The 10,095-nt window shown below is 28.9% G+C and overlaps 3 protein-coding genes across 3 annotated transcripts in view; 1 reads left to right on the top strand and 2 right to left on the bottom strand.

Moving 5' to 3' along the window:
• The window catches only part of LOC108578012 (26S proteasome complex subunit DSS1), a 1,460-nt gene extending 1,060 nt beyond the window's left edge, over positions 1–400 (bottom strand). The window contains exons 1-2 of the mRNA XM_017941257.1: positions 247–400; positions 58–154 (exon numbers count right to left, since the gene is read on the bottom strand). Coding sequence (XP_017796746.1) covers positions 58–154; positions 247–331 — 182 coding nt within the window. The 5' untranslated portion in view covers positions 332–400. The remainder of the gene's footprint in view (positions 1–57; positions 155–246) is intronic.
• Positions 401–2,186: 1,786 nt separating this feature from the next.
• LOC108578017 (UPF0536 protein C12orf66 homolog) lies at positions 2,187–4,377 on the top strand. The gene is made up of 9 exons (XM_017941261.1): positions 2,187–2,282; positions 2,621–2,767; positions 2,850–3,001; positions 3,063–3,203; positions 3,297–3,435; positions 3,501–3,694; positions 3,771–3,921; positions 4,033–4,143; positions 4,207–4,377. Exons 1-9 carry the CDS (start codon positions 2,202–2,204, stop codon positions 4,375–4,377), a joined length of 1,287 nt encoding a protein of 428 aa, XP_017796750.1. The 5' UTR covers positions 2,187–2,201.
• A 267-nt stretch (positions 4,378–4,644) lies between these two features.
• Positions 4,645–9,348, bottom strand: LOC108578018 (WD repeat-containing protein 3). Its single transcript, XM_017941263.1, is given in 14 exon segments — positions 4,645–4,809; positions 4,881–5,103; positions 5,543–5,706; positions 5,791–6,033; positions 6,104–6,373; positions 6,456–6,683; positions 6,799–6,994; positions 7,067–7,257; positions 7,341–7,476; positions 7,570–7,777; positions 7,780–7,957; positions 8,629–8,826; positions 8,898–9,107; positions 9,178–9,348. Coding segments are annotated over 14 exon segments (2,781 nt in total).
• Between the last annotated feature and the right edge of the window lie 747 nt (positions 9,349–10,095).

Below are 10,095 nucleotides of genomic sequence, written 5' to 3'. Positions count from 1 at the left end.
GAATATTAAAAAAAAATGTATTTATTAAAATAATAATTTAATGAAAATAAAAATTACCTTAATTGTTGGTTAAAGTCATCTTCTACATCGTCATCGTCCCAATTATCTTCCCAAACACTAATATCTTCATTGTCTTCATCAACTGCGGTCCAATCTACCAAGTCATTGGGTAAAATTTTGGTTAGGATGCTACACATACGTATTTATGAAAGTACACTTAGCACCTATAGTATTAAGTTATTCTACCTTCTGCAGGGAATTCTTCAAATTCATCATCTTCCTCTAATAGCCCTAAATCGACTTTTGTTTTATCGTTTTTACTTTCTGACATTATGAGATTTGACACTCGACCTCCAAAAATAATTTTACATATAATACAACACGTTTGTTTTCTGGAGACTTTCTTTATCGTATAAAGTAAGATATCCAAAGGTACCAACTTTGGATTAGAAGAAATACTTCATAAATTACTAATAAGAGAGAGTACCGAAATGCAAACCAGCAATTTTTATATTATAGAATTTACATATGATATAATTGTTGAAACAATATTTGTTAAATCCAAGTTAAAACGACGAAAGATTGCTTTCAAAGTTAAAAAACCAATTTACTTCTATACCTAACAAATTATTTAGTTTAGCAAGAAGGTTAAATTTAGTAATTATCTTTTTTTAACGACGAATTCCCCAATATTAGCAGCTTTTAAAAACATTCATTTTAAAAAATAATATGTATAACAATTTAATAAAAAATGTTTATAAATAACTTTTATTTATGTTTTAAGAAAAGCAACTTGCCTATTTTTGAAATTTTCCATAGATAAAAATAAAAAAATAAACATTAAATAATGTTTCATACTGTTATGCTATTGCGTGAACGTAGTTTTAAACACTTGTCGTGTATACTCGTGAATATAGCTTTAGGGTAATCTTAATCTAGAGAGATCGACGCGCACAGCTGAAGCGCAATTTGAATTGTCAATAACGCATGTTTCAAAAAAGGTAGAGTGTATTTGGAAATCGTCTAAGGGTTCGATGTGTAGTATGGCTATGGAAAGTTAAAACTTGGGAACGGAAATGCTTTGTTATTGTAGTCGAAAAAATTTATTCAAGAACCGTAACCAATTGAGAGTTTAAGTTTAAACGATGTAGACTTTCTCGACAGGATGTTTGTTTCGGGATTCAGAAATGTACGCTCTTCGTTCTGTTGTGTATCTCAACAATATCCAGCCGAGTCAACTAGCTAGAACTCTAAGGGGGTCATAAATATTGTCAAGGGCTAGTTCTCGCGCGAATCGCTATGTGCACACTTTCCCCTGCACGTGTGCACATCACGTTCGCGGTTACATCGGCATTGCATTTCCACCACTACTGACAAAGAACTGCCACCACATCTACTAACGAAGGATCGGGGGTGAAGTATGATCTATGGGGTGGAAACTATCTCTCGATTGGGCCACCAGGATATGGAAGGAGAATCAGGGAAGATCCAGATTTTGGTAGAAGAACAAGAAGAGAGACTTCGCGTTCAAAAATTTCCCAAATCATTCATTCCAATTCTGTATCTTGAGTCTTGAAGCTTCGTTAATCTTAAAGGGTCTTGAAACAGTTGTAAAATATAAAAGTACCAGTTGCAACGAAAAATCTTCTAAGTTTTATTTGAATATTCCCGCATCACAGCGAGCAGAGCGCTTCAACGCTCCATGAGTACCAACCCACGATCCCTTTTCCCGTGACTACCACAAAATACGTAACAATACAAAAAACATCAACATAAGTAATACATTTTACATTATTTAATATTATACATATTTGCAAGAAATTTAAAACTCAATACTATGCGCATGTCATTGTATAAATTCTGTAATTAACACGTTTACAGTGCAGTGAATCTCATCAATCTTTGCTAAATCCCTAAAACTAACACAAACGCATACCAGCGATAGTTCCATGTGAAATAGCTTACGATGTGTACGGTAGCGAATAGCGTTTCATATAGATCGTACGCCATTTGTATTGTACGCATCGTACATAATTTTACATGGAACCACCGCCGCTGTGCGATAGTGTTAGTTCTAAAGATTCGGCAAAGAAAGATGTACATCAGTGTACATTACTTAAAGATATCTGAACTTTAGAAATATGACTAATGAAAATAAACATAAACAATTTTGTCGTGATCACAATACAAGTAAATAAAAAATGGATCATGAAGAAGAGTTTCTTAATACTTTTTTTGCTCAAGTTGCACAATTGTGTACTGACAAAGCTAAAGAATTAGTTGTAAGTAATTACTGAAAAATATCTTTAAATTTTCAAATAATGTAACAGATATTGATTTAATTTTCGTATAAAATTTTAGAAATTTTAGCTTAATTCGGTATATAGTAAAAACATGTATGATTATTATTAAATTCAATGTAAAACATTTGTTTAGTGAAATGAACACTATATTAGTATATGCTATGTGATGAAACAAACAGTCTCAATAATAATTTTATAATATTTAAAATTCTTAAACATAAAATTTTTCAATTAGTTCTAAATAAAATATTGAATATAGAAATACTGATGAATTTAGTAATGGTTGTAATATTATGTTTTTCATAATTAATATTTAGGAAAAAGAACGTGGATTATGTCACCAAACTCAAATGGGTCCATGGGGAATGCTCCTTATGCATTTACCACAGATAGCTGTAGCAGAACATTCATATGCAGATCTAGGTTTTCTTCATACTAAAAATAAAGGGTTTCTAAGGAAAGATGTAAATACATTAACATTCAACTTAATATAAATAAAAATAATAATAATATTTATTTAATGTGTAGTAATAATGTTTTTTTTAGAATTCATTAAGAACAGTATATGAATCTCTGAAATCTGATTTGAAAAGAGTTGAGGAAATGACCAGAGGAACTAATTCGATTGGGGCAACAGTTGCTGAGGTTTCTAATCAACTGTGTCAATATATTACAGCAAAAATACAGCTAATAGATTTGTTAGTATGTTGTTATTCTAACTTGTTGTTAAATATCTTATGTAATATTATTCGATTACAGTTATGAAAAAATGTATAATATGAGTATCAATAGTAAAACTATGAAATATCTGGAATTATTACAATGTATTGAAGGAATAGTGGAAACTCATTCTTTGTCTTGTTCGCATTTAGCATTAACTGCTATTAAAGCAAGTTTAACGTAAGTACAATTGAAAGAAAGCTATAGTGAACTAAAAACTAGAAATCATGATCATGATTTAATCTTCCTGAGATTAAAATATGCTTTGATCAGTTTGGAGTGTGAAATATTGGTGCAATTAACAAAGGCACAGGTTGAACTTCAACATTGGAGATTTCTACCAACATTAATGGCTCTTTATGGTGCACAAACACGAATGTCAGCTTGGGAAAGAACTTTACAAAGTAAAGAGGTGAGCAACATGAATAAAGAATAAAAAATGTACAAATTTTTTATTAATAAATATTTTATCTGCAGTCATGGAAATTGGGGTTCAGCGCTACTTTTTTAAAAGCAAATCAACAACCAGCATTGTATCAGTGGTTAGTGAAACTACGTAGTAGCATATTAGCAAAATGCTCTTTATATTTTCACACTACTTTAAGTCAGCAGGCTAGTCCAGGAGAAATGAGAAGCATCATGAGCAAGCAAAATGTGGATTATTATCATAAGTAAAACATTTTTAATTATTTAATTTGAGTAAGTAGTGTAAATTATTGAGTAAATATTGGTACATTTTTGTTTTAGAATACAAAGTTTCCAACGTAAACATGATGTCCTAGCAGTTTTAATAATATTTGACTCTCGAGGAATAGAAGATGCAGGTCCAGGTTACAGACATCCTCGTAGGGAACCAAATATTTCTGAACAACTTCCTGTTGTTCTTAGTTGTCCTAGTGTACGTTTATATATATTATGAACAATTAAAAAGCAAAAAATATTTAATATGTTTTATACAGTACTAATGTCAAAATAGGTTTTGTTTATTAAAAAGAATATTTTGCTGTAGGTATTTATACAAAAGCCATCGATTCATTTGGATACTATACAGAAAGTTATTAAAGAACGGCATACAGAGCTTCTTGCTATGGATAAAATTATATATTGCAAAAATGCTAAAGTATGTTATTAAATGCACTTTTAGATAAATTGTATATGACAATACAAACTGCTCTCTTTTTAGGATGTGTGTACATATACTATGTATAATACTGATCCTAGGATGATAGTAGTCATTGTTTTTGAAAGTGGCAGACAAAAAGATAAGGAAGCTCATGTAACATCATTTATGACAGACTTATGTGTACAAATTAGATGTAATAAAGTATATGAATCGTTAAAACTATCAAAATAAGGAATTGCACAGATATATGTATATAAAGGTGATATACCAAGATTTTAGCGTAAAAAATTAAACTATTTAAATAATAACATGAAACGCGTATCAATAAAATTTGTATTATTATTTAATTTAACACTATATTAATTATTTCTTTCTGAAATGAAATTTGTATTGTATTTGCATTTAAGAGTTTTTTTTTAGGTGATATCTTGAAAATAACAATTTGATTAGTTAAGCACATATATACAAAATATTTTTATTGTTATAAAGTAAAAAATTTTATAAAGACATAATTGCTCTTTTTAATGCTTTTTGTTTATTTCTTCTGACTTTATTTTTATATTTTCTGCTTTTAGTTGCGTCTTTGAAAAGCTGTATTCCTTCCTTTTCTTCAACAATTCGTTGCATATGTATCATTCCGTGTAAGTTAAATCCGATCATATCCTAAAAAATCAATTTTAAAATTACTTAGATAACTATTTAAATAACAAATTATATAACAATTTTGTTCTTACCCTTAGTTCAGAAACTTTTCTAGTAGCAAGTGTTTTCACAGTTTCTAATATAGGTAAAAGTTCTTGAGTAGCTACAATTGGACCATGGTGAGCTTGCACTAAACATAATGCTAGCCGTGCAATTAATTCAGTATGATAGTCTGATTGTAATAGTTTAGGAATTTGTTTAAGAATTTCGCAAGCAGCTGAATATGGTAATAATAGTAATGTCTCTTCCAAGTCACTATAAAATGATCATTTTATTATGTATTTCACTTTTATTACATTAATACTGAATAGATAGGGTGTTTCATTTAAATTGATCTACATGAATATATTCGAAACTGCTAATGATAATGAAAAATAATTCAAGCAAAAGTTGGACAGTTTCAAGGGGGGACAAGATTTTTGTTGATAGACATGTGTAGACCATATGAAAAGCAACTTTGCATTTTAATGGAAAAATATCAGTAAGTAAAGAACAGTATTACTAGGTATTGAATCCGTTGTATTAAGAAATTATTAGTTTATGAAATATTTTAATTTTCTGACGACAACCGATTGACATTTCTGAATAAGTGTCTTTGTTAAGTATACATCTTATGACAGTAAATGTCACTATGATTGGAGTGTAAACTGTCATTTTTATAACTTTACAAGTGAATTTTAAAATGTATTCATACCTTGCTCTAATTCGCTTAAATGTTTCTAATAAATAATCTTCTGTAGATGTACAATTGTTAGCTTGCATTTGCAAAGGAATAACAGGTATGTTGTTTATTGTTGCCTTCAATAGTTGTTCATTGTATTCTTTAGACACATCTAAACATTCCAATATCAATTCAGCCTGGAAATTATATCATATATATTTTTATATTATATATAATGATTTAAATATATAAATTTGTATGTCCGATTTATTGATATTTACTCCTTTTTCACTAGATACTGTTTTTCTTGAAGGTAAAGATTGTGCCTTTTGTCCTGGAACAACGGTAGTTTCTCCAGTAGCTAACTCATTTTCTTGGCGCTCTCTTTCTTCTTCTTCTTCATCTTGAAGAACTAAAGACTCTGAAGTTCGTTCATATAATCTAACTACTTTGTCAGATCCACAAGATATAAAATAAATTCCATTTGGTGAAACAGCACAATTCCATGCTCCACCTATATGCCTCTAAATAAATAATTATTTGTTATAATTATTAGCTTGTTATTCATTGAATATTCTTAAGGAAATTAATTACTTGCAGTGTCACAATTTTTTGGAAAGTGTCAGCATCCCATTGTTTTACATTTCCATCTTTCCCACAAGTAAACATATAATGTGTATTAGGCACAAAGGAAAGTCCTGTTATAGAGTCATCATGAGCAAATATTGATTTATGACAGTCACCAAAATCTAAACCCCAAATTTTCATATTACGATCAGCAGAACCAGTAGCAATAAGTGTTGAATCACTCGATATGTCCATACACAAAACTGGTAATTTATGTCCATAAAGAGAAATGAAAAACTGAAATAAGATTGCAAAATTTTTAATTATTATGTACTGTTTAAATAAAAGGGGGATCATATACATATTTTTAAGTGATTACCTTAAATGTATCAAGGAAAAAGATCTTTACAGTGGAATCAAGTAATGCAACTGCAACAAATTTATTGTTAGGACTTATTTTTACACATAACACACTATCTTCTAGTTTTAAAGTTCTTATGTGTAAAACAGACAAAACTTTTGCCTTTATTTCTTTATTAGGATCTTGAATAAGTTCAAAATTCCAAAATTTTACTGTTTGATCTCCACCACCACTGGCTACTCCTTTCTATAAAAATATAAATAATATTTGTGATGTTATATACTGGAATTTAACCAATATAAAATACAATAGCGCGAAATGTAAACTATAAAACCAATAAATATATATTCTCCTAAGTTACCTTATCTGAGAATAATGCAATGCTCCAAAGTTCCTTAGAATGTGCAAGTACTTCTTCTAAAATGTCACCTGATGCAATGTCAATAATCAGCATTTTACCATCTTTTAAACCTACAATTAAATGTCTGTCTCCTGGTACAAATATTGCTGTTAAAGCATAACCACACTGTACAGTACGCAAACAGGCCAAAGTTGGTCTAGAAGTTTAGAAATTATTGTATGATATTGTTAAATTTTTCTGAAAATTTTTATTAATTATGTTTTAATACCTATTCCATAATTTCACAGAATCTCCACTTGCTGTTGCAAAAGCTAAATTATCAGAACTAAAACAAATAGCACGGACCTCTGAACGGTGACCGTGATTTGTTATTGACCTTAAATGTTTTATTTCAGCATCCTTTTCTTCCATGAATAGGGAATATAAGTCAATAGAATTATTATTTATACTAATACATATCTAAAATAATGACAAACAAAAATTAAACCAATAGTATTTTCAATTACTTTGAAAGAAAAAGAAAAATTTTCATTTTAACATACCCTAAGTTCACTACCTCTACCCATTATCATATCTAATCCTTTAGCTTTAGCAGACACTTTGATAACAGGTAGACGAATGATTTCGTCCTTTATAGTTGATGCTTTTGAGAAATTGGTTTCTGTACTGTTTCCACTTCTATTAAAAGAATGTACATATCACAGTAAAAAATACTTATATTAGTATGAAGTTTAATTTTTATAAACGCACTAGAAAAATATTTATGCATACTTTTCTGCTTTCTTTTTTTCTTTTTGCAATCGTTTGATAACATTATCTTTTACTTTAGTATCAGGTAACAACTGAAATAATTCTACAGTATTATCTAAGCCATGACATCCAATAACAGTATGACTTATATCAACTTCCAGAGATACAACACGTCCACGACTGCTTCTTAATATATTTCCAACTTTTTCACATCTCAAAGGATGTTTCTATTAAAATATATTTTTATTACGCTAATTTCACCGTCATCGATGAGAGTTAAATCTTGCAAATTAATGTTAAAATCTGTTGCTTCACTATCAGTGAAAGATATTTTCCATACACGTAATTCATTGTCACTACAACCAGTTATTAAATATTGATCATTTTTAACTAAAACAAGACTCCAAACCTTAAATGATAAAAATTATTATTAGTAATACATTATATGAAAAAATGAATTTTAATTATACAGAGTGTGGCAATAATTCTGATCACCTTGAATATCTCCGTTATTTTTAGAGGTATGGAAAAACTTTGTTTATAAAAGTCGTACGGTACGAAGGGGGTCATTACATGATGTTTGTATTAGAAAGTCTCAAATGTCTTAGCAATGTTAATTACTATTTACATTTCTTACTATGTTGTGTTTCCTGCCAGCATGTGCCACAATCAATCCAGAGGTGAGAAGAAGTGTACGAGCTTCGGCAATCCGCCGATTCCAATGTTGTATCGATACGAACGGGCATCACTTCGAACATCTATTATAACGTAAGATTTGTTGCTTACTCTTTTATTTATTGTCTTTATTTATATATACTAGGGGTTGTTGAAATCGTCTAAATATCTGCTACACTATCAGGAACAAAAAAGTACGGCAAGCAATTTAAAAAAATGGAGGTAACATTGAAATCTTCGAAAGTCCTCCACTTACAAAAAACTGATTACTACCATGTTGTAGTCTCCTTCGCACTGTACGATTTTTGTAAACAAAGTTTTTGCATATCTCTACAAATAACGAAGATATTCAAGATGATCAGAATTATTATCACACCTTGTATACATCTCCAAAATTGTATGTACCTCTGTTCTGTGACCAACGAGAGTTCTAAAATTATGTTCAGTGTCTAAATCCCAAAACTTTACAAACGTATCTTTACTAGCACTAATAATAATATTATGATCTCTCATAAACATTAATTTGGTTATTACACCTTTATGTCCAGTTAATCTACATATACCAGTTTCTGCTATTACATCCCAAATAATGATATCTGTATCCTGAAAAATAGTAAGTGAAAATTAACATTGTACGTACTAATATTTTATTTTTTTTATTACATTATTATTACCTTTGAACCAGAAGCTAATCTATGTCCTTTATTATCATAAGTCAGAGTTGTAATTTCAGATTTATGACCTACAAATATGCTTATATTTTCTCCTGTCTTTAAATCAAATGTTTTTATAGTGCCATCTGCGTAACCAACAGCAATATGTTGCTTGTTCGGAGATGCAATCAAATATGTTACATTTATTTTATCTCCTGATAATATTTGTGCCTGAAATATCGAAATTTATAATACTTGTAAGATTTATTCTAAAAAAGCGTGGAAATATTTTATAACTTACCTTTTCTCCTAATCGCAAATCCCATATAAAAACATGTTCACATGCACCAACTGCTACAAATCTACCTTCTTGGCCTTGTAATGTTACAAAAGCAATATTGCAAGAAGAACTGACAATTATATTTAAATTTCCAGCTGGTACATATCTCAAATATTGTTTTGTCAAACCCATTTTTTATTTGTTAAGTTATATACTGAACTGTGAAGAGACACTAAAAAAAATATTAAATGTTTAAAGATATTTATACATTATATAGTAAATATATAGTTCAGTTAAAACAAAAATTTACGATTAATCTTTCATAATAAAATGTTTATTCATTAATCTAACTTTGTTATTTAACACATTATATATTTACTCGTTAATATTAAAACGCTTATTTCATATTCTAGGTTAAACACTCACGTGTCGGTATTTACAACTGTACAGTTCAAGTAAACGACGATAGTGATTGGTTAATATAGAATCAATTATCGTTAAAGAATGTAAAGTAAAGCAGTTGCAGGTGATGGTATATTTTCAATGAAATAATTAAATATAACTTTATTATTTATGTAAGAACTACTTATTGTGTTAAATTTGTGCTTTTAAAGCAAAAGTTATAAAATGTATGTTTAAACTTTTATATGAGATGAATGTTAATTTCATCAATCTTTCATCAAAATCAAGACTTTTTAAACATTTATATATTAGAAAATATTGCGACATGAAACTTTGTATGTTGTTAATTTTTTTTTTAAATTTATCTTTGCCCTAATAGTGTACGATAGCATTCTTTTTTAATATGAGCATATTATATACACATATACATGATTTTTTCATCTACTGGTCATTCATATTATTGTAAATGATTTTATTTGAGATACTTGATGATAATAATAAGAAATATTTATTATGATTATCATTAAGATAATATTT

This window comes from Habropoda laboriosa, unplaced genomic scaffold, assembly GCF_001263275.1.
Source record: "Habropoda laboriosa isolate 0110345459 unplaced genomic scaffold, ASM126327v1 scaffold983, whole genome shotgun sequence".
Classification (NCBI taxonomy): domain Eukaryota; kingdom Metazoa; phylum Arthropoda; class Insecta; order Hymenoptera; family Apidae; genus Habropoda; species Habropoda laboriosa.
Note: the sequence above shows the minus strand (reverse complement) of the source record. Positions and strands in the feature narration are given on the sequence as shown.